The 24,590-nt window shown below is 44.0% G+C and overlaps 1 protein-coding gene across 2 annotated transcripts in view; it reads right to left on the bottom strand.

Annotated features, from left to right (window-relative positions):
• Nucleotides 1-24,590, bottom strand: part of RASGEF1A (RasGEF domain family member 1A) — a 240,019-nt gene that overhangs the window by 84,192 nt on the left and 131,237 nt on the right. Inside the window, exon 1 of one of the 2 annotated variants that reach the window (XM_082222467.1) lies at nucleotides 12,092-12,200. The exons of the other annotated variant lie outside the window; for it this stretch is intronic. Coding sequence (XP_082078593.1) covers nucleotides 12,092-12,133 — 42 coding nt within the window. The 5' untranslated portion in view covers nucleotides 12,134-12,200. Of the gene's footprint in view, nucleotides 1-12,091; nucleotides 12,201-24,590 lie in introns of those variants that run through there. 2 annotated transcript variants of the gene reach the window in all.

Below are 24,590 nucleotides of genomic sequence, written 5' to 3'. Positions count from 1 at the left end.
GGTGGGTGGGGGGAAGACAGATGGACTATGGGGGTGTACCAGAAGGAGACAACGCAGCCACATAAAAGTCATAAGGTTTCTGCACCCTCCCCCACATCTCTCCATCCTCTACAAAGGCAAGCAAGAGGCATGAGCACAGAGACATTCAAGCCAGACAAAATATCTAGAGGAGGGAGCTGGGCTGGTGAAGGATGAGAGAGTGTGGCCCCAGGAAAGTCCCATGGGCTAGCTCAAGGCTACATTTGGCAAGAGGGCTGGAGGTTCCCTGTGCTTGCTTTTAATTAAGAAAAAGAAAAGATGTTGGGAAAATGCACTATATAAATGCTAAGTTCGTATAAATGCCTTTTGGATTTTGATTCACTCAGGCTTGCTGATTTATTGACTGTTTCCATAGTCTGCTGCCATTGCCTGTTTCGCTGAAGTTGGAATATTGTAAAATTGGGTTTTATTATATAATGTTTTATCCCTGCTGTGTATTTCTACCCTGGGATCTTTCAATGAAGGGGGAACTATAAATAAGATAGATAGATAAGTACATTTCTTGTTTGGGCCAGGGGAATCAACTTTTTGCAAGATAAAGCATTTTATTTTATTTTATGAACCCATAAGCTGGCACAATTCTATGCCAGTCACTTGTAGCTTGTGAACTTCGTATCTGTAATGCTTCCCACTTTCCTGCTTGAAGGCCATTTTCGTTCCCCGCAAGTGAGCCAGATCTTACAAGCCTGAGATAACAAGCCTCAGCTGTGACTGGAAGTCTTTTCCTTGGAGGTTTTGAAGCAGAGCTTGGATGGCCATCGCCATGGATGTTTTAATGGAGATCCATACATTGCAGGGGTTGGACTAGATGACCCTCGGGATCCCTGCCAACTCCATCATTCTATGATATACAAGTCCTTGGACTGTGTCTCCCAGCAGTGCTGTCTTTAGCATATGCGCCTCTGGGGTACAAAGATCCGCCCAGCACCCCCAAATTTAGTTTAGCCCCCAAATTAACACCACCACACTTATAAGTATACTTATAAGTATTCAAAGGTGCAGCTGACCCAGCTGCCACACAGAAGTTCAATACAATACGTAACATAATACTTTGATGTAAGAGTTAATTTCGCGTGCACGGCACCATTGAGAATGACAAGCGCAGTCATTGAGTCTGACAAGCACCGCCGTTGTGAATGACAAGTGCCGCTGCTGTCGCCGCACGTCTTTCGTAAATACGCGCAAAAAGTCGAAAGTCCTTTAGTGAAACAGTAGGTATACATTTTGGTAACACCTAGGTATATATGTATTTTGTTTTTCTAGTTGATCAAAATTATTTATTATTTCATAACAGGTAGATAGTTAAGAGCTTAGGCGGCTTCAGCGGCGGGTGCCTGGCACTCCCCAGAATTTGGCGCCCGGGTGCCCCGCACCCCTTGCACCTCCGGGGAAAGACAGTCCTGTCTCCCAGTTCTGTGTCCAAGTGATACATACAAGCGCTGGCCTGGATAAGGCTCTTAAAGATTTAGATTCCTATAAGCTTCAATCCTATAGCCTGCTATTGTCTGCTGGATGAATGGATAGATAGATGGCAGCCACAAAGATATTTATACCTTGTGCCTAAACAAGAAAGTCAGTCCCCGTGATAGTCACAAAACTTGCTTTCACATAAAGTATATTTCTGATTCAGAAGATGGTTTAATCGGTGCAAGATGAAACAGACTTATTAAACTTTTAAAAATCATTTCATAAAATCTCTTTTCAAGGGATACTTACATGAATACAAAGCTATTTGAACTACCATATTTTTCGCTCTATAACATGCACCCGACCATAACAAGCATGTAGTTTCTAGAGGAGGAAAATCCGTAGGCATGCCACCCGTAGGCATTCCCTCCATAACACACACAGACATTTCCCCTTACTTTTTAGGAGGAAAAAAGTGAGTGTTGTGGTGCAAAAAATACGGTATGTTTCTTACCAAATTGTTAATCAAGCCATTTGGGGGAAGGGGCACAAGAAATGTATATAATTTTACAAACACACACAGGTCCCGTCCTGTCCCGCTTTATGAACACAGTGCACTTCCTGGTAATCTTTTATCAGACAAGTGTTTGTTTCACGAGTTGATGATTTCTATTGATTCCTATGAGGAATTTTCTAATGCATTTCCAACCATGTATACCTACGGTATATAGCAAGGTTTAGGGACGAATTTTCACATAGTGAGGACCTACATAAAGTGGGACCTGCATGTATAAGAAATACTGGAAATTTACATCTGGAAGATGTAAAGGCTTTGCACTAGTTATTATATATGTATACGTATATCATATACAGTAATGCATCTGCATTTGAGTATTGCATCTGAATGCTTGATTTGCCTCTACCGAAAAGCCTGCTTTGCACAGTGATTTGAAAGTTCCCTCTCTCTGATATTATTTCTGTGACGGGTCATACACAAACGTAAGCCCTCACTGGACATTCTTCATTGGATGATTATATTGTGAAGAAGGGATGTGCATAGACCCCTGATTCACGCTGTGGTACCACTCTAACGGGCTTTGAAGATGCTCAAACTCAAGACGAAAGGGAGAAATGTGCTAAGAGGAAGGCATGCTTGACAAACCCTCACCATTATCAACTCCCGCCTGGAAACCTATGTCCCCACGGTGGACGGATGTGTGGGTCCAGAATTGGCCTCCACAGTCGCTTATGGACTCACTGTTAAAACCATGTTTTTGGAAGACAATCTTAATCAGCTACGAATGATCACCAAGGAAGAAGAAGACCCGTCTATGGCTCCCGGATCAGGGCCATTTGCCCTGTGTTGTCCCACCCATCCCAGATTCATCCCCCCAAACAATTCAGGGATGGGGCTAAGAATTTTCAAAAGCCGTTGCAAATGTTCTGTGAATGTGTGTGCACAACATTGTGCAGGATCAGAGCCTCCCACTCAGCTAAAAGGCTGCACAAAAGGAGAGTTGCGACCAACACAGAGTAGGATCAAATTGGATCCTGTGTGGACGCAGCCAGTTGAACCCCACAGGATTGATCCAGTCCAAGAATTGGGGGTTCTTTTGGTCACATGTGCTGCATCAAGAAGATTTTGGGCATCACATGGCAGGACAGAGTCTCAAACAAAGATGTGCTCTCTCAACATTTCCAGCACGTTCACACTCCTGTTTCAGCAAAATGTCTATGGCTGGCTCAGTCATGTTCACAGAATGGAAGATGGCAGGATTTCTAAGGATCTCTATGCGGAGCTGGCTTCAAGTACCAGGCCCATCGACAGACCAACTCTGCAGTAGAAGATGTCTGCAAATGTGACATAAAAGCTAGCAACATCAACTCTGTTGTATGGGAATCCCTTGCAGCTGACTGCAGTGCCTGCAGACAGACAGACAGACAGGTAGTGCATCCATAGCAGTGAGCAGAGGAGGAACAACCGCTGGTAGAAATGCAGAGGGAAGAAATGCCATGGTGCATCTGCAGCAGCACAACCAAATACCTTCATCTGCCCCAGCTTCAACAAAACATGTTTCTCCTGTATCAATCACTACAGCCACAGCAGGCACTGTAACTCCCCGACAGTTTGAATTCACCTCGCAAGCTGCACTCTTCCATCGTATCACAAGACACAAGGGTGCCAACAACTAGGGCTAAGTCTAGAGAAAAATGTGAAGTAGGTATTTCTGAATGCACAGTGAATACATTTCCCCACTGACTTACTGTCATCTGCCCCTACTCGCTTAGGACTTAAAGGCAGGTTCTTCCAGGGCAGATGAGCTCCAGTAACTTTCTTGTTAGAAATTAAGTACTGGGGCAAAATAAACAACCCTTTGCTTCTTCTCCCGCTACCATTAGCTGCATACTTCTCATCCTTCCGAGAGTTAGAGGCAGGAAGGGGGGCCTGCATCACACCGTGTTTAGCTTTGTGCAACTACGAAGGAACACATGGAATTGCTGTTCCATTTCATGTTTCTTTAGCCTTTGATGTGCGAAGCAGAGAAACCTGGGGACTGGAGCCTTGTGGTTCCCACGTTGCCACTTAGAACGCTATCTCGTCACAGACAGCGCCGCGGAGCATAGCAAATGCATTGCAGTTTGCTCTGCGCAGATACTAACTGCTTAGCAATTTCTTTCCTTTTTTCTTTTTTTGCCGTGCTCCGCCAAGTAAAAAAGAAAGGGGAAATTACACAGAGGAACAAAACCCACACCAGCTTCTCGTGATGTCAGATGAGTGGCTGTGATGTGTGGGTGGGTGAGGTGGGTGAGGTGGGAGCTGGAGGGGGAGGCTGACACTCTTGAAGACTTTGCCAGCGCTTCCTTCTGTGTTACAGCTTGTGCCTACTCGCTGCATCTCATTACCAAGTAGGGGCTGGGATAAACGGGGGAGGGAAATGAACTTTGGCTTGACGGGGGAAACAAGTAGAGGGAATTTCAGTTCTCTAAACTGTGAAAACCACCGTGTTAAATGAACAGTCAAACGTGCCCTTGTTCTAAAGCTTTCCTACCTTGGAAAACCCTTTCCACATCAGTTTGTCTGCTGATTACCTGACACGGAATTTCCATTGGACTGCAAGTGGGTCTGGGCATATTCTGTGTGCAAACACAGTATAATGAGGATGCTGGTGGACCAGGCAGTCAGAATTTGTTATTGATTTGCAAATTCAGTATGGTCATCAGTCAGGGGATGGTCACTGTTGTTGATTACCGTATTTTTTGCTCCATGGGACGCACCTTTCTCCCTCTGAAAATGAAGGGGAAATGTGTGTGCGTCCTATGGAGCGAATGCAGGCTTTCTCTGAAGCCTGGAGAGCGAGAGGGGTTGGTGCACACCGACCCCTCTCGCTCTCCAGGCTTCAGGAAGCTATCCGCAAGCCTTCGGAGCATGGCGGGAGTTCCCGCTGGGCTCTGAAGGCTAGTGGATAGCAGACTGCAGCCCAAAGGAGTGCAGGGGAAGCCTGCAGCTATCTGCTGTGCTCCCCGGGCTTCGGGCAGCTATCCGCAAGCTTTCGGAGCCCGGCGGGAGTTCCCGCCGGGCTCCGAAGGCTTGCAGATAGCAGCCTGCTCTGGGGGCTGCGGTCGGGGGAAGCTCAGGCTCCCCCTGCCCCCAGCCCCACAAGCTCCGGGAGCAGCGGCGAGGTTGTGCGCAATCTTGCCGCCGCTCCTGGACCTGTTTTGGGGGCTGGGGTCGGGGGAAGCTCTGGCTTCCCCCGCCCCAGCCCCGTGGATAAAAACAAAGCCAAGACAGTGAGCGGAATTTTTTTTCTTTATTTCCCCCCCTAAAAACTAGGTGCGTCCTATGGTCTGGTGCGCCCTATGGAGCAAAAAATACGGTATACCTGGAAGGCTGCAGGCTCCCCATACCTCATGCAGACAGTCCTGAACTGGACAGACAAATGATATGACACCGTATAAGGCAGGCAGCTTCCCATGTTACAATCAGTTGGCAGCACCACCCTCTTGCGGGCAAATTTCCAAGCCCTTTCTTTCAAAGGGCTGCATGGGTTCCATGGAGAAATAGACACGGCAAGTTTCAAGTGGGGGGAGGAAAAAACCACCATGTAGATTTTGCAGTCAATATCTCTAAGCAACGTGCTTCCCAACTGCAGCTTGAGGCGTTCCGGTGTAATGCAGCTGCTCAAAGCCTGTTTTGGGAAGTCCCTGCTTCAAATTACCACCTTGGCTAAGAACTCACTAGATGGCTGTAGGCCACCTCTTCCTCTGCAATATGAAGATAGTAATAGAGGGCTGTCACACTGACAACTGAAGTATGTGAAATGTGAATACTCAGGAAAAGTGCTATAAGCCACAGCAGATGTTTCAGGTGGCCCCTGTACTTTATCAATCACAACCACCACTATCAAACTCCTCTGCATAGCCTCTCCTATCTGCCAGCTTCTCTTAGCCACATTCCACTGTTTCCTTTTCCAGGTCCCATCCTTCCTTCAGTCTCACCTCCTTTTCTCCCTTTCCTTATCAGATTTCCTTCCACTCCACTCTTTCCTCAGGGTCCTGCCATCCTGCTGCCTATTCTGTTCCCTGAGCTACCCCGACTGTGACATCACAGTCACTCAGCCTTTGTGATGTCAGCATTGCCAGCAGCTTCCCTGACATCACAAATCCTTACTGCACGAAATGATTAGTGATTTTCTTTCGCAAAATCAATGTGTTGGTTTTTTTTTCTATCCTGACGTAACACTTTCCACAAAAATTCCTTCTTGAGAGCCAGTGTGTATAGAAATTGTATTTGATTTCTGCATTATATTGTACCATGTTTTGTGAATTATGAGCACTGCAGCACTGTCAGGATTTGGATTGGGTTGGCAGGCTCTGATGGAGGAGGAGGAAATGGAGGACTTCATTGGGTGAATCTTGGCTGGAGTCAGTTTGTAAGGGGGAGAAGGGATGTCAGCTCTCCCCTCTGTCTTTCCGGCTGAGCGGCAATCCTCAGTGGAGGCTGGGGAGGGCTTGGAGGGAGGGGAGGTTGAAGAGAAGGTGGTAGTGATCGAATAGGAGTCTGAGCAGGAGGGTACAGTCTTGTCATCTAGAACCAGGCCACCACCTCTGCAAATTCAGAGCAGACCCATTACCGCTGACAGAGTGTGCACTTGCCACCCCGATATTCCCACTAGGTGGAAAGACGCCATGCATTGTTTTTAAAAGCTTAGTGGGAAGGGTGGGGGAACCTGTTGGGACACCTTTGTCACTTCTGTCCAGTCCTTGAACTCCTGAATTGTGTCTCCTGAGCAATGTCTCTGTTGCTGAGCCTGTATCACTCCTTGCCTGCACAAAATTTTCTTCCTTCCTTCTGAGTAAGAGCCTTTGTCTCTGTGTGTTCGGTGGGAGCCGGAACCTTTCTGGGAACTGGAGTCATGACTAGATGGCACACTTGCCTGAACCAACAGGCTACTTTTAAAATATATATATATTTATTTTTTAAAAAAAGAATTTTTACATAGCACATTTCCATTTAAACATATCAATCACCTTTTCATTTAGGATTCTCAGAATGCCTTGACTTCCCTCTCTGCCCTTTTCTGGTTTCCATGGCCTATCCCTTTTTATTCAGCTTATCCCCCCCCCCAATTTATTATATCTATTATTTACTTTTTCATTATAACAGGCTACTCTTACGTACATAGACCCATAGGAGCGGAGTGTATGTTTTGTTGTACAACTGGGATTGCAAAAACAGTTTCCCCACCTATGCATTCGGAGGCGCCAACTTCTTCAGAGGATTGGGGCCCCTGGTGTGACATCATGTGACATCCTCTGAATATTGAGGGCGGCCCAGCACCCTCAAAAAATATTCAGGGAGCCAAAACTGCCTTGGCCCCTAGGAGTCATGATAGAAATCCTGATCTACAGCCAGATGAATAAGAGTGGTTTTGTGCACCTTGTTTGAGTGCCACCACACCACACCTCTACGAGTAAAATATGAGAGGGGCAATTTCCAATGGGAGGTGCAATTGCCACTGTCACTTCATGACAGAAAAGGCTGTGGGAGAAACAGAAACTCCCTCACACACTCTTGGACTGTTGTGCAAAATGGTTGGTTCGGGTGAATCCCTTACTGCCCACAAAGAAGCTCCTATGAGAAAATAACACTTGGCTTTCTGTTAAAGATGCTGGCAAAATTTGAAGTTTTCATATGCTTCTTCTAAATATCGTTTTTTTAATTGGTGGGGTTTTCTCCACAAAGATTCCCCTAGAGCAAAGCTTTTGTATGCTTCATGTTAATCCTGCCCAACCTCTGGGGACTTGCTGCTTGCCTTAATTTGGGGGGTAAAGTCACTTCCTTTGTTATCATTAATAAAAGGAAAGAGTGTAAACATATTGGTGAAGACTAGATAACTTGAAACTCATGAGTGGCTTTGTATTCAGTGCACCTAAAAGGCGTGACAGAGTTAAAATGCATATCCTTGTCACGGCAAAGGACAACGGGTTAAACTGAGAGCTTGGCTTCTTTGCTCAGTCTCAATGCAAATTCTCTAATCCCCTGCTAATCAGTGTATATTTTTCTATTTTTATATCAGTGGTTGTCTATTCCCACAGCTATCTTTACTGACTAAAATATTTGCTTTGGCAACCAACTTTGCTCTACACATATTTGCGATTTGGGTTGTTGTTTCTTCTCATTCTGTTCGATAATAAAAGTTGTGTGTAATTTTCAGGTTTGCATACGTTTCTATGTTTGCTTACATTTCTATATGATTCTGTATAGTAGAATCTACTACACAGCATATCTTAAAAGTGCATATACTCCCCTCATTGACTAACATCAGTTTTGAGGAATAGGTTGGAGTGCTTTCTTCACTGAGGAAATGACTTGAGATGGAATGAGTTAAACACCCTTCCACAGTGCCATTGCTAGAATCAAATTTGGGATACTCGGTGTCTGTTTTAAAGTAAACAAACATACAGAAAACCCAAGGAAAAAACAATTCCTCTATCAGATTATGGATCTCCAACTTCTTGTCTGGCCTCTAGCAGCTGATAAACAGAGCCCAATTGAAAACAGGCCTGTGGAGCCAAATGAAAAACAGATCTGAAACGCTTTCCCATTTTTTTTAATCAGGTTTGTGTTTTGGATTTGTATACACATTTTGTCTCCAGTTATTGGTAAGCCCCACACCAAAATGTTTACAATCATGTACTAATCAAGCACATAATTGAAAGGATAGCGTTACAATAGCAGCAGCATTTTTTTCTGTTTAGGGTCTTTTGCACCATAAATTTAAACCACTTTGATACTGCTTTAAAATGGGTTTAATTGGCATGGTTTGCCCCCAGCAACTAGCAATGCTAGTTTTGGCGCTGGGGGTGAAGTCCTTTTCTTTTGTGCCCCTTCATAGTACCACATTTCCCAGGTTACCTTGGTTGGGCACCAACCACGTTGGAAACTAGTTTAAATTTGTAGTCACAAATATGTTTTCTGTGTTTAAACTTCACCAACATACCTCAAAGGGATATAAGTACAAATTAAATTGGGACTTATAAGTATGTGTATCTACCTCACAGAAAGTGTCTTAATAAATTCAAAGGAGACATTTGTGTTTTTAATTTCATGTCTGTTCCTTTTAGCTGTTATTAGGCCACAGTACCATTTAGGTGCCATCGTTATGGTTTTGTTTATTTATACTGCTGAGAATGTATTGCAGCATGGGCAATGCATGGGAGGAAACCATGACACCCACAGGTTTCCACTACGTGGGATCACATGCTGCAACTTGTGGTTAACCGGAGGAGCTCTGGACTTGCAAAGCGAAACAAAACTTGCGTGCTAATCCTTTCCCTTTGTGGCTAAGTAGGCGTGTCGGGGACTCTAGGACTTGAAACCGGAACATCTTAGTTGGAACGTACAACAGCTCTCTCTCTCTCTCTCTCTCTCTCTCTCTCTCTCTCTCTCTCTCTTTCCAAACCTTAGAGCCTTCTCCAGGCACAAAAGACAATCAGGCAGTAAAAATAACAGGCTCTGCAGGATGTATGACACCACTAGAATGACCAGATCTAGGCTGTGCACACCTAATTGGCTTGAAATACAACTCTTTTTCTCAATTCAGATTAAAGCTAGTAAGGGGCAAATGCATCAAAATCCAGTGCTTCATAAGACATTACACAGTGGATACAGGATAGGTATGGATTGTGGCTAGTTCAGAATATATACCGTTTCTCAAGATCAGAACAGATGTGATCTCCATCTTCTCCTTTTTATTATTAGTTTTTGTTGACTGTTGTTTAAACCAGGGACTAATACGGTGCTTTTAGCAGTAAATGTACTAATACCCACCCACTTTTACAGTTCATCCCCTACACATTAAGCATCCTATTCTATTTATATCAATATATACCTGGTTTTATCTCAATAAAGATAAATTTCAGATATCTTAGGATCTATGAGAAGACTAACATCAAACTTTGAGCAAGAGCTTCCCAGAACACAGCCCACATGATATGGTAGGATTAGTTTATCAATAAAGATTTAGCAGATACAGGACTAGCCTTATGAATATCATATCCTTTTCCTGATACAGGAAAGATCTCTTTTATGCATGTTCAATAAAATTGAATGACCCGCATCTTACTCCACTTACATTTTTATTTCCTGGTATGTACACCTGGATTACCGCCTTGCTGTCCTCCATATTTCTATGTAAGTGTGCAGGACGATAGCCTTAGCAGGATGTGACACTAAACACATTGATAAAAAGGTGTGGGGAGAAGGTAATGCTTTGCTCTCCAGCCACAAGCCTGATCATTCAGTCCAGACACTGAAATCCTGCTCCGAGGGCCTTCTGTGGTTCCCTCATTGTGTGAAGTGAGGTAACAGGGAGCCAGGCAGAGGGCCTTCTCGGTAGTGGCGCCTGCCCTGTGGAACACCCTCCCAGCAGATGTTAAACAGATAAACAATTATCTGATATTTAGAAGACATCTGAAGGCAGCCTTGTTTCAGGAAGTTTTTAATGTTTGATGTCTTAACTGTGTTTTAGTTTATTGGATGTTTCGCAGAGTGGCTGGGGCAATCCAGTCAGATGGGTGGCATATAAATAAATTATGGTGATGATGATGATGATGATGATGATGGTGATGGTGATGATGATGCAGGAATGCTTCGGTATTATCTAGAAATATCCTATTACTAGGATCAGGCAGAGAATAAGGACGGTACAGTAAACCAAAAGGTCCCTATTTTTATCTGTGACGTGCTGAAATGTTACTAAAGTTTACTAGATGGGGCAAATCAAATATAGGCAATTAAATATCTCAGTAATAATAATAAAAAGTAAGAGGGGCTGAAGAGAGAACAAAGGAAGCAGGAGAAGCAGGAAAGAAAAGTGCACATGGAACAGTCTAAAAAACAAAGACAAAAACAAGCTTCAAAGCTAGAGCAAATAAAGCTGCATGACCATTTATGTTTTAAGAAGAGCAAGAAATCGAAGAGAAATTTGACCAATGCAACAGCAATGATTAAAGGGTTGGAACTCATGAGAAAAATTGCTTGGTGTGTCTGGGTGTGTTTAATATAGAGAGAGGAAATTTAAGGGGAGCCATAATAGCAGTTTTCAAGAGTCTAAAAGGCTGCCTTGAAGAAGAGGTTGAACAAATGTTTCTTGGGCTCATTCCCTGGCATTATTACAGAAAAGCAGATCTAGGTCTAGAAACTCTCCATGAATCAATAAAGTGCACTCTTAGTCTATAAGGTTCCACAAGAACCTTTGCTGTTTTTTCCACCTTTTAAATATCACTGAACTTTTTTTTAAACAGACATCTCCCCACCAATATGTCCCGCATTGACACCTCCAGAAAACATATTTAATGCTTCTAAGGAGGACTGCAAGTTTTAATCAGTTTAATTGCTTGATGACACAACTCAGACTTCAGAGAGTTATTCAATAGGGGTTATTTTAATTGGTGGGGATGACTTTAAATTAGTTGTACAGAAAATTAAATATTTCTTTGTCACTTCGAGGCTATAATAGTTTTAATGTATTAGGGGAAGGAATTAAAAATAATAATACCCAGAATGGCCTTTCTAAGAACAAATGCTACTTTTTTGTTTATTGCATAAGGAAATGTAAGATTACCAAAATATAGGTGGCCTTGGGGTAGGTCCTTTGCTGGATTATGGAAGTGAAGTGGTGCAGCTGTGGATTCTAATTCCCCTCCTTGAGACTGTACCCCTGGTTTTGAGAGGCGAATCAGCCTTAGTCCTCTTCTTTGTGTGGCCTACTGTTGGATTGGACACTGGGTCACTTTGGAGTTGGTGGCACTCCTAAGGTAGACTGTGAATGTCCCACATCTGTGATTTTTGTTCCTCTGAATCCCTGTGCAACATATCTGGGACTGGGTCATGACATGCACAACACTATCAAATGTTAGTGCTACCTATGTGTTTACTGAATGGAAAGCTGGCCCTTCAAACATTCGCGAACCATTCACGGTTGATGAGCAAAACTTTGAACGTTGGGAAGTTTCAAATCTGAGTGGTTTTTGCTTTTAGCATCAGCCACAGTTGCCGGCCACGCACCCATTTTGAAATAAAACCAAATGCTTGAAAACAAAACCTATAAATATAAGATGGATAACAGAAAACAGAACTTACTTTACATTTCTTTACAGCAGCATTGCACGGTGGTTCTGCCATCCAGACCTTTCTAGGAGGTGGATTTGGAGCTATTTCCCTCTGCAGTTTTTGTCATCGATCTTGCCACCTTCTCCTTTAAAATAAGGTGAGTACCAAATTAGTGTTTGGGTTTTTCCGACATGTTTCTCCAAACCTAGATAAATACTGCCTTCTGTTTAGTTTTGTTTGAAGAGAGATGCTTGTAGTATTTTCCAGTCAGTTTTTGGAAACTGCCATTTTATTGTGTTGCTGAAGTTCTATGTTACATTGTTCAAACACTGTTGTCATGGTGGATGAGTTTTGAGAACTCTCAGTGGATGATGATGATCATGGTGATTTAATAAATTTATATATTTAAATTATGGAATGTCACAAACCCAGACCAAGTAAGAGATCTCTTGGACAGTTTTGTTTTGTTTTTATTTTTTTTAAAAAATCAATTACATAGGGTGCTCATGAGTTGCAAACAGGTCAACTGGCATCCTTAGGGGTGGTGACTATTGATGTGGGAAGTTTATAGCTAGAATTCTATCTTCTTCTTCTTTATCCCCAAGCAGCAAATTTCCACAGAAAACCCCAGAGACTACAGTGGTACCTCGGGTTAAGTACTTAATTCATTCCGGAGGTCTGTTCTTAACCTGAAACTGTTTTTAACCTGAAGCACCACTTTAGCTAATGGGGCCTCCCACTGCCATCACGCCGCTGGAGCATGATTTCTGTTCTTATCCTGAAGCAATGTTCTTAACCCGAGGTACTATTTCTGGGTTAGGGGAGTCTGTAACCTCAAGCGTCTGTAACCTCAAGCGTATGTAACCCGAGGTACCACTGTATTTCTATTGGGTTATTTTGGCTCTGCCATCCCTGCAATAATCTCAGGTGGCTACTTCAGTTAGTCCCTCAATGTTTTTGTATTTTGCTTTAGGTCTCATTGTAAAATGGGTTGGCCATCTTAAACTGTGATTTACTCTAAGTATTATCTGATGTTGTTTGGTTCCATTATGCCTTTACTTGAGATGGGTGAGTAGCAGACTTGGTGCAGGAGTGCTAAAATGTAGCAAGAATGGTGATATTGCAAGAATGCATGCCGTTTTTCAAAGCAAGCATATCAACAAGACTAGGAGGACAACACAAACATGTCAACAAGACTAACTCTGGAAACTCAAAGGCAGCCATTTTCTCCCTTTAAGAGAACTATTTTCCAATAGTACAAATGACAAAAACAGGCCACTGTCGTTTTCAGCAGGGAGGGGGAAACCTTGTGTTTTATGAAGCAGAACAAATAGCAGCTAATAAAATGAAATGGTGCTTATTTTGAATAAGTGGGAAGTTATAGTAGGAGCATAAATTGCTGGTGGTTTTGACACCTTTCATTCACTTTGTGATTCCAAGTTAGTCTGTGGTTTCAGATCTTTTGAACACCCACACTATCCTCTGCTCCCTGATAGGGACTAAATGCAGCTTACAGATAAAAAAGCCCTCCAAACTTAAGTTTCATTTTCTTTCCTGGAAACTGGGTATGTAGCTGCTCTAGTAATTTTTCGGATTTATCTATTTAGCCTTCTTCCGGGTGCTGCAAGCAATTCACACTCTGGATCTTGGGGAGACAGAGGGGAGATATCCAGTTACTGTGTGCCTTCCAGCAGCAGCCACAACACACCACTGTGCCCATTTTGCTCGCACACCCAGTTCTCCACTAGCTGCCACCCTGTTCCCTTCCTTCAGGGTACACTGAGCATCTTTGCTATCGCTTATCATGGGATTGAACTACAAATGACACTTTACCACTGAGAATTGTGTTTGATTCACACTAATTTTCCTCTATGCTTTTTAGGCTTCCACTGGACCCTCTGAATGTTCTTTTTGGTCACTTGTAAACCTCTTGAAGGTTTTGCGAACAGGAGTCCTCAAAGGGCCTGGTTGATTTCCCTGGGTGAGCACCAGGTTGCTCACCCATCCTTAACTGCAGTTGATGAGCCTAAAGTAAGGCAGTTTTATAGGTTCAGGTACTTGAAGAGTCCCAGGGCTTGTGACCCCACCCCTAGGGCCCACTTCCCAGATCATGAGCCTAGTAAGTGTGTAGCTTTTCAAGCACATTCCTCCAAAAAGTAGATATTTATGAGCATATGATAATAACCTCTGCCACAATGTGGTGTTAATGGCAATCTGTGACGACCACAGGAGGCATGAACTGCAACCTTACAATGACCCTTTATATGTATTTTCCTATCAAAAGATTTCACAATACATATCTGGGTTTTTGTAGGGATGTGCATTGACAGGCATAATTAGCTTGAAAGAGGTAATTACAGCAGCGTTGCCTCTGCCTTGGTCCAAACATAAAATTAATGATGCACAATACAGCCTTATATGTGCCTCGTGTGCTGTTGGGAGTAGATATTTAATGGTTTTGAAAATATATAAACACATATCCCAAAACCCTTCTCTGATACTGAGGAACTACATATGGTAGAGCTTTAAGGCAGGCATAGGCAAACTCGGCCCTCCAGATGTTTGGAGACTATAATTCCCATCATCCCTGACCACTGGTCTTGTTAGCTAGGGATGATGGGAGTTGTAGTCCCAAAACATCTGGAGGGCCAAGTTTGCCTCTGCCTGCTTTAAGATAAAGAGCTGAACTTTTCAGGACATGCAATCAACTCAAAGATTCCACATGCAACAGCATACAGGAGTGAAGATCTGCACACTGCCCCATGTCACACATGATCTTTGCATGTGCAAGTGCCTACACAAGAAAGCCCATCTACTGTGAAAAGGGGTTGATGTGATGTTGGGAGCAGGAGCTACTAAGTATTTATGTGCTAGCATTAAAGGTTATGCTTGCAGGGGGTGGGCAGGTGTACAATCCCTAGCTTGTTCCTGTGCCCTGCCATATAATAACTTTAATGTCTGAACTATGTGAAGAGAAAGTCCACACTCTTCCATGTGTGCTTCGTTCCTCACTGTATCTCTTTTTTTACATGTCAGTAGCTACGCACTCCAGTTTTCACTCAGTATTGCCTAGCAATTTCAATTCACATGGTTGGGGTTTTTTGTATTTTTTTTTAATATATAAATCTGTCTTCATATTTGCAATATGCTGGTGTACACTTCAGAGTTGCCATGGGAATGGTGCTGAAAATAGCTTCCCATATCAAGCGATCCCTGCCTGGTCTGTAACATTTAGAAGCACTTGCCAGCAGCCAGAAATGTGGAGTCGATTTGTGATGGCCAATCCCTATACAATGCTCAATAGCTTTTTATATTTGTGAAGGATATGCCTCTATGGGGAGGCCGTTTCGGCGGCATTCCCATGATGACTGTGTGATACTCACTCTGACACCTAGATGTACAAGGGAAGGCCAAAGAATATATGGTTTGACAGTCAAATATATGTCAAATATTTTATTCGCAATATCAGGCAATTTCTTTTGTTGTTGTTGTTGTATGCTCAATCCCACTCCCTGAGACTTGTGCTCAGATAGAGAGAAGTGAGTCAGATCTAGTGAATACTTGGATGCCAAGGGAGTGGTTTCCCTAGCAACAGTAACAATGTGAAGTGCTCTTTAGAACTTCCCCTCTGTGTTCATGCCGGCTTTCTCATGTGACATTTGCTGCAATGCTGCAGAGAGCTTGTTTGTCGAAGTTACGGATTCTTCTAAATAAGACTTTCCACATTTGGCTTCTCTATTTCCACCCCCTCCCCGCCAATGACTTGCTTTTCAGTGACTGACAAGCTTCCTCTGCTTCCAGAGGACTGGCTTTTCCATTGGACGAATGGAGCATTTGTGCTGCTAGGAGGAAGCAGAAGATTCTCAAATGGAAAATGAAAGAATGAAGGGGGGGGGGAAGGAGCCTGGGAAGGAGGTGAAAGTGGATCACACACAGGTGACAGGACATCCTGACACTTGACCAACTGCCATAGTCAATAGATTTAAGAAACCATTACTACATCTGGGATGGCAGATATCTAGCATAATTCTGGTTGGTGAATTTGGCTCTCGATAAGGTCTGCTGGGACGCAGGTGGCGCTGTGGGTTAAACCACAGAGCCTAGGACTTGCTGATTAGAAGGTTAGCGGTTCGAATCCCTGCGACGGGGCGAGCTCCTGTTGCTCGGTCCCTGCTCCTGCCAACCTAGCAGTTCGAAAGAACGTCAAAGTGCAAGTAGAAAAATAGGTACTGCTCCGGCGGGAAGGTAAATGGCATTTCCGGGCGCTGCTGTGGTTCACCAGAAGTGGCTTAGTCATGCTGGCCACATGACCCGGAAGCTGTACGCTGGCTCCCTTGGCCAATAAAGCAAGATGAGTGCTGCAACCCCAGAGTTGGTCACGACTGGACATAATAGTCAGGGGTCCCTTTACCTTTACTAAGGTCTGCTGTAATTGGCAGAAATCTTTCTCAGCCTTACCTGAAGATACTGAGGATTACACCTGAGACCTTTTACATGCAGATGATCTCATGGGAAGGGAAGCTCAGAAGGGGTATGGAAAACTACTCCTCATCTTCCTTTTGAGGTTATTTTAGGTTACGCAACCAGGAATGTTGTATCTATCCCACAAATATTAACTAGTTGCTTTTCTCTCTCTCCATGTTAATGTCTCTGGAACAAGGTATCAAATAGATAAAGTTAACCTGAACTGGGTTGTGAAAGCCAGTGTGGTGTAGTATCTAAAGTCTTGGGCTAGGACCTGGGAGACCAGGGTCGAAACCCCCACTCAGCCATGAAAATCACTGAGCGACCTTGGACCAGTTCCTGCCTCTCAGCCTAACCGACCCAGTGAGAATAAAATGAATAGTGGGAGAACCATATACACCACCTTGAGCTCCTTGGAGGAAAAGTGGCATATAGATGTAATAAAAACAAATAAAATATATGTAGTTACAGGCCACAGTGACCAATAATGATGTCTGGTGGGGGTACAGCTCCATTTACATTGGCATTTCTTAATTGCAAACTTTGGAATGGTCACAAGGGGGGGAAATTAGTGACTGCTTTGCATGTGTGAAAATGGGCTTTTAGCCTTTTACTAACGTGAACAGTTAATTTACTAGGACAATTTTATGAGGAGTTGTTGAACAACTATTATTCCCTCTTGCACTCTGCATCGTCTGTCTGACCTCTCACCAATCCTTCGCAAGTATGTCCCATTGCCCTCTTTATAATGCAGATTCTTCTGTACAGCCCAGTGCTAAGTTTATCAAGTCACTTCAAGTGCCTCTTAGTTTTTCACAGCGCTGAAAAGAAACTTTCTAATAAGAGCCTTTGCAAAGCCTGCTCCTAATTAATCAAAGCTGTTTGGAAGGGAAGCTTCTTTGCCAGCGGTTAACACAGAAACATGAGCTATTGTGGGAACCTTGCTGATCCTCTGTTTTAACAAGGCAGATGCAGCTTAACATTGCTGTTGAACTGATGACCTATGGCTACGATGCCAAAGGAAACTGGGGAAAGCAAACAGGCAAGCCATTGGTCTGGAATTGCCTGCTCCTTTGCTGTTGTTTTCAACAATGAAGATTAGTGACACCTATGGGTAGCATAGGAGAGCAGCTGGGGGTTTTCTTAACTAAGGCTTGCCTTCAGATGCATATTTTTAGATTTTAGCTAAAGCCGTGGTTTCAGTGCACTGATGGTGTATGTTTGAATTGAGCATAGATAACAGATTCCAAAACACCAACATATAGCCGTAGAGACAACTTTCCAGGGACATGGAACAGAATCAAAACAACACAGAAGAAGGATTGATCCACAAATCATCTGACAGTCCCAAAGCCCCTGCTTTTTCTTCACTGCACACAAAAGAACATGCTTGTATGTTTTCAGGAAATCACATGACAAAAATCACATGACAAAAATAAATAAACCCATTTCTTCTTCTTAGCCTAGTATTATTATAAGCTGGGTCCCAGGAAGGGGCTTTGCAGGTCAAAGGGGTTAGGGAATGCACGTAGAAGTGGTCTGAATTCTCAATATCTTCCATTAATGGTCACATTATTATAGTCTGTATTGGATATTCTATCGATTTTAAAAAGAACAGGTTCTGACTGATAAAATGAATTCACTGTGGTTGTCGCAAAGTAGATATGAACAGGGCAAATCGGATTTCCCCCAAGACTCTGAGGGTCAACAGAGGTAGGGCGAACCCACAAGTCAATTGTGTTTCAGAGTAAAGTCCTTCTTTTCTCCCATCTATGTAAACATCTACCATTCACTCATAGAGGAAAAGGGCACAATTGATGTCAGGACAAAATGTGCTCTTTAGTTTGGTCAATAGGGTGCATCCTGACACCCTACTTTGTGTGTGCATGTCTCTCTGTGTGTGTCAGGGAACTGACATCAGAGGCACGGGAGAAGGAGAGGGTCTCTGATTCTGCAGGAGAAGGTCCCAGCGCTAGGGGGAGACTCAGCTGGGAAGAAGGGGAAGAGAATGAGTGTAACACCAGGGATCCAGGAGAGCAACGGGACAGGGAGGTGCAGGGGCTCCAGGACTCTTCATTGGAAGTGAGTGAGGAGAGCCCAAGCACCCCGCTTCCCACGCCCACCCTGCGCAGGAGACTCCCGCGCAGTGAGAGGCGGAGACGATTGGGCGTCAAACAACTCTTATGTTGGCAACGCTTTAAGAAACGCCCACAGACAGATTCTATGAGTGACTAAGGGCAGCCACGCTGAGATGGCCTGTGCAGTCCGGAGGGTTTAACCAGGCAATCCAATGCTCAAACGGGGCAGGATTACACACGAGTAACTCCCAACCACTACAGTGTGGCACCCTAACAGAGATACCAATGTGTTTGTGTGTGTAAAGAGCATCATTTCCATGCACTCACAGTTTCTGTGCTATGTGGGTTCCTTCTTACCTATGTGATTGGAACAAAGGATGTTTAGGAGATAGAAATGAACCACGTTTGGCTCACAAAACCAAGTTAGGATTATGCTAATTCCTTGCTTGAAGGAAACAAATCAAGACCTGTTGATTTTGTCAGGCCTACAGGAAAGGGGATGTTGCCAAGGTCTTTCTTTTTTTGCTGAAAGCCATTTTGTGATCCCATTGGGTGGAAACATGAACAGGGTTGAAAACTGGAAATGAATGAATAAATAATGGAATGGTATCTTTATAGTTTAAGCATCAGAAGAACTGATGTAATCAAATGAGAAAACAGGTGTGATTTGACCCAATAAAGTATAAATTATCTTGACATGGTAATTCTGTGAATGGGTTGATGATTTCCAAAGTCTCCTATCTGAGCCAAGTGGCTGGTTTAATAATAACCTACTTTAGCTTACAAACCACTCTTGTCGTGTGTACTGTATGTTTTCAACTGAACATAACTGCCGTGTAGCAAGGTACATTTTCCAGGCTTGAGTTCTAATTTACTTATTATGAGCTTTGGTCTCAGTAAGTAATTTGTTGATCTATCCCAAGATACTTAGGTTGTTTCTGAAATCGGAGTGTCTTGTCTTCAGTCACGCAACATGAAAATGCTTTAGTGCCGGTTCTTGCTCAATGTTGGGTTAATGGGTTCACATACATTGTGAAGTCACTCTGTTCAATGTTCTGACTCGACTCAATGTCAAGAAATGTACCAATACCTATGTGGTCATTGGAGGAATGTGAGGCACGGTAACTACTCTCTGATGAAGTAACAACTCGGATATGATGAAAAGGAAGTTAAATGATCGTGCACCAATGATTTCTGGTTTCTTAAACTCTGCCCCACTCATTATAAAACAAGAAGCTTAAAAGAAATTAGGGAAAATCTCTTGCTGTTATTTTTGAGTGCTCAGACTTCCCTTTAGTGGTTTATGGAGTCACAAACTGGCTGGCTGTCAAACTTGATGCCCTACTGATAGCTCATAGAATAGACTAGGTTACTCCCACCACCCCCGCCCTAAGGGGATGATGCCATTAATACTAAGAGGAAGCATTGTGTGGGGAAACTGATAAATGAATAAAAAAGAGAATTACGATTGCAATATGAGCAGTTTTCTTATTCCTTTCTCTGTTGTTGTTGTTGTTTTTTTACACTACAGGGGAATTATGCAACCAAATTTTGCTCAGAGTAGACTAAGTTAGGTCCATTAATTTCAGTGGGCCTACTTCGAGTACAACTCAGTTGAATACTGCTCCCAAACCTCACTGCATTTTATCGCTAGGAATGTGCTAGCTGTGTAGCAGTGCTGCAAGCCCGTTTTTAAGATTTCATGGCTTCAAAGAGATTTTATAGATTAGTTTCTCTGTGCAAGTGGGCATTTGTTGCCATGGATTGCAGTGTGAGCGATGGCAGAAACCCTCAATTCTTCACCAGTGTTCATTAATAGCATCCTGTTTTGCACTGATACAGTTTTTCTATTCCCATATAGGCTTTCATTTTATCTTATGAGATTTAGATTATGATAAATAGCCCCCCTCTGGCTATATTGGTTGCAGTAACATTATTAAGATAAAGGACTGTAAACCTTTGTTGGCTAGAATTTGCTGATGGTAGTAACTAAGTATGAGTCACTTTGTGTCAAATCCAATTTAGACTGTAATGGGCAGACAACAATTATCAATTTTATTGCTAATATTACCAGTGCTTCGTAGAAAGAAAACAAGAAAGAAAGAAAGAAGAAACAGCTGCATGTTTGTTCTGTATTATTACTACTACCTTTCTTTCTGAAGATTATTTAGTAGCACTCTATGAAGGAGAAGCATTCCGGGGTCATTGTCTAAATGAATGCATTTCTATTTTACTCAGTGTGTATCCAGGGCCGGCTTACCCATAGGTGCTAGGGGTGTGGGGCACCCAGGCGCCGGGTTCTCAGGGGCGCCAGGCCGAGAGTCCGGGGCCGAGATTTGGAGTCTGGGGAGTGAAGAGCCAGGCCAGCCAACTGCCACTGCCAAGCAGAGCAGAGCCTATCAGAGCACCGCAGGATTTTCTGTGGGCGCTGTGGCAACCAGCCGGCTCCACCCTCCTGTTCACCTGGGATTGGCGGGCTGTCGAGAGGCCCGCCCAGTGCATGCATACTGCAGCTTCCCTCCCAAGCCTCTGTGGGGATTGCTCTCCTCCCTCCACTCACAGGGAGAGAGTTGCCCCACAAAAAAGCTCAACAACTCTAAGCTGCCCCCCCTTAAAAAGCTCAACAACTTTGCCCATTAACCTAATATACTGTGTCCTAGTGTCTTTACGGGATGCGGGTGGTGCTGTGGGTTAAACCACAGAGCCTAGGACTTGCCAATCAGAAGGTCGGTGGTTCGAATCCCCGCGATGGAGTGAGCTCCCGTTGCTCGGTCCCTGCTCCTGCCAACCTAGCAGTTCGAAAGCATGTCAAAGTGCAAGTAGATAAATAGGTACCGCTCCGGTGGGAAGGTAAACGGCGTTTCCGTGTGCTGCTCTGGTTTGCTAGAAGCGGCTTAGTCATGCTGGCCACATGACCTGGAAGCTGTACGCCGGCTCCTTCAGCCAATAAAGCAAGATGAGCGCTGCAACCCCAGAGTCGGTCACGACTGGACCTAATGGTCAGGGGTCCCTTTACCTTTACTAGTGTCTTTATTCATCACAGGGGGAGGCCTCAGAGTCTCGACACGCAAAAACCAATACCTTCCAGTGAACTGTTTTTTTGAAGGCTCCATCAGTGGGTGTTTAGTTGGCTCAGAGCCCTGTTATCAATCCCACCTTGGTACTCACCAGAGATTGCCATGACCATGGCCAGTCTAGGTTGATGAGGCATAAGGTGGGAGGTTATGCTGGGGTGGAAAAGCCCTCTCAACCAACTTCTGGTGAAGTAGCTATGGTAACATGGTATAACGGAAAGCTATTGTTAAGGCATGCGCACTGCCTTGCCCCCACAATTGAGGGGGCCATGGCCGTGCAACATCAATACTTCATGCACGCATGCCCTGTGGTGTGTGCGCATGGTGTCAGCATGCAATAAAGCCTGTGAACATGATGTCAGCATGCCCTGCAGCATGCTTGCACCATCACTTGTGCACACAGTGGGGAGTGCTGACATCACTCACATTTGCCATGGGGCATGCTGACATGTCGTGTGAATGCCCCCCAACCTGTGTGTGTGATGTGAACACACCCTGTGGCAAGCGTGCATGGCCACCACAAAACTTTGAGAGGGCCCAGCTGCTTCACTGAATTATTATTTTTTGGGTCTGCCCCCCCCTACTTGGTGTGCCTATGGTACGGTATGTTTTTGAAGTGTGTGTGTGTGTGATAGATGTATATTAATATCAGTATTGCAAGCACATCAGTTCCATTTTTTAGGAAGCAGAGAGCTGTAGTTGAAGGAGAATGTTCACATAATGGTCATTGATTTGTTGGAAGAAAGTGAAAGGCCAACAAATTGTTAATAATTCATGTTAATGCATTGGAAATAGAGTCACAGAAAGGGTCACCGAAAGTTCATTATACTGCCTATTTTCCTTTTGATTATTAGTGCCCTGTTTCAGCAAGAAGAAGAATTCAGAGGCCTCATAATGCTTACTTTTTGTGAAATATGGGTACTCTTGGAGGGTATGCAGGGTGAGTATTCAATCATATGATTTTCGCACTGTGCAGTTGCATAGTAGTGCTGGAACTTCACCGCATACCTCTGCTGATCATGCAATTCAGCTCTGAGACAGAAGGAAGTGGAAGCTTCCTGGAGAAGCAATGATTTGGTATTAGAAAGGCTCAGCATCAGCTTCATTGCATTGCCACTTGTGCCTTCTTCATCAGCCAGCTACCCTCATTAAGGATGCTGCTGGAAACTGGTTCACCTTGAACTTAAAAGGTCTCTGGTGTGCACAGATTTGGCATGGAAATGAGTATCTCTTTGCGAAGGGGTAAGAACACTGAAGAGCAGAATTAGTATCCCGTAGATTACTTCAGATAGGGAATGGCTCAACTTTATGGGCTGAATTCCTATGGGTTGAATTACTACTTGCAGAAAGCCACCTAAGAGCGAAGGTTGAGGTTTATGTAAGGCCTGGCTTAGCAATTCCTATTGGTTGGGCGCTGCTGCCACCTGCTAGAATTGCCTCCAGTTGCAGCTGCTGCTTTTCTGCTGCCAACTGTTGTTTGGAGTTCCTTACTGCAGTGCACTCAAAATTCTGCCTCCTGCTCATCGATTGCAATCCTGAACCAACTGTAAGGCCTAAAGGCACATACTTCATTTGCTATAGCTGGACCTCAGGAGGAGGTGGGACATTCTAGATTTAGATACATGTTTGTGCTACTCTCTGTACTGTTGTCTTATGTATTATTATTTAAACACACAATCCAAACAGGGCTAGACAAATTGATGTACTATAGGTCTCACAATGGCCATTAGCTATAATGGCTAAGTGGAACCTCCATCTTGAGATTGTCTCTAAATGTTTACCTCTGCTTAGCAGCTACTGAGAAGGAAGGAAGCAACATGCACCTTCATGTACAATTTTGTGAGATTCCCAGGGGCATCTGTTTAGCCACAGACTAAGTGCTGGGCTCAATAGACGGATAGCCCAATCCAGCTTAGGCTGTTTTTGTGCTTCCTGATTTCCTGCACGATGAAGGGCAGAAATCTGCAGCCTTGTTTTGTTCTGCGGGAAGGAAACACTGCTCATTGCATACACTCGGCAAATCAATACCAACAAGCCAACCCTATATTCCCTCAGGTTGTAGCCGGGTCTGTGTGTGCCAGGACAGCCATAGCCCCGGGCACACGATTTTTAGGGGTGGTGGTGAGCCAAGCACCCCTCAACACAGATCCCTGTTCCATCCTGCCCGTTGCCGGGGGATCTCTAGGCCCTGGCCTCACTACCGCATCCCCAGCCCCCTTGTTGAATGGCCACATGGCCAGTGTAAGGGGGGATTCTCCAGTTTTAAATGTGCTTTCAGGCCCCAAATGATTGGCAGCCCTGATGGAAGCTCACCCAATGTCAGTGGTCATTTCCTGTGATTCATCTCCTAGCATCTGGTACCCAACGGACACATTGGCTCTGAATATGAAACACATGCTAGTGTGATTGTAGGTTTATTCAGGTGTTCAAAGCATGCATGAGAGGATGAAGTGTAGAGGGGGCACATGGTGTATGCACCACTCCTGCCCACAAACTTGCCTGCTCCACCCCCAACCTTCACATATTGAGGCTGTAGACCTCTAGGGAGATTCTGTGTTCTGCCAAACATTCAAAGCATCACCCTTCAGACGGCCTCTCTCAATGTATGAAAATCAAGGATGGCGCTGGTAGGGACAGGAACATGTGGTCTTCCTTCCATAATTTCTCCCCCCAGCTTTTATTTGAACACGCAAATAAGGCTGTAATTGCTGGGCAACCTGGAATAAAATTCGTGAAGAAATGAAATTCAGGATTCTTTCTAAGGATTCATTCTAATTTAACTGATTGCTGTCAATATAGTCATCACATGTTGCTGGAGAGTAGGACTTCAGTCTTGGGACCAATTTAATCACCTGCAGTGTTAGTGCTGTGCTTTTTGCTGAAAAATACCCACCCACTAGATTGAAAATTGTG

This window comes from Podarcis vaucheri (assembly GCF_965113315.1).
Source record: "Podarcis vaucheri genome assembly, chromosome: 5".
NCBI classification, from domain to species: Eukaryota; Metazoa; Chordata; class Lepidosauria; order Squamata; family Lacertidae; genus Podarcis; species Podarcis vaucheri.
The sequence above is the reverse complement of the archived record's forward strand: the minus strand, read 5'-3'. Positions and strand labels throughout refer to the sequence as shown.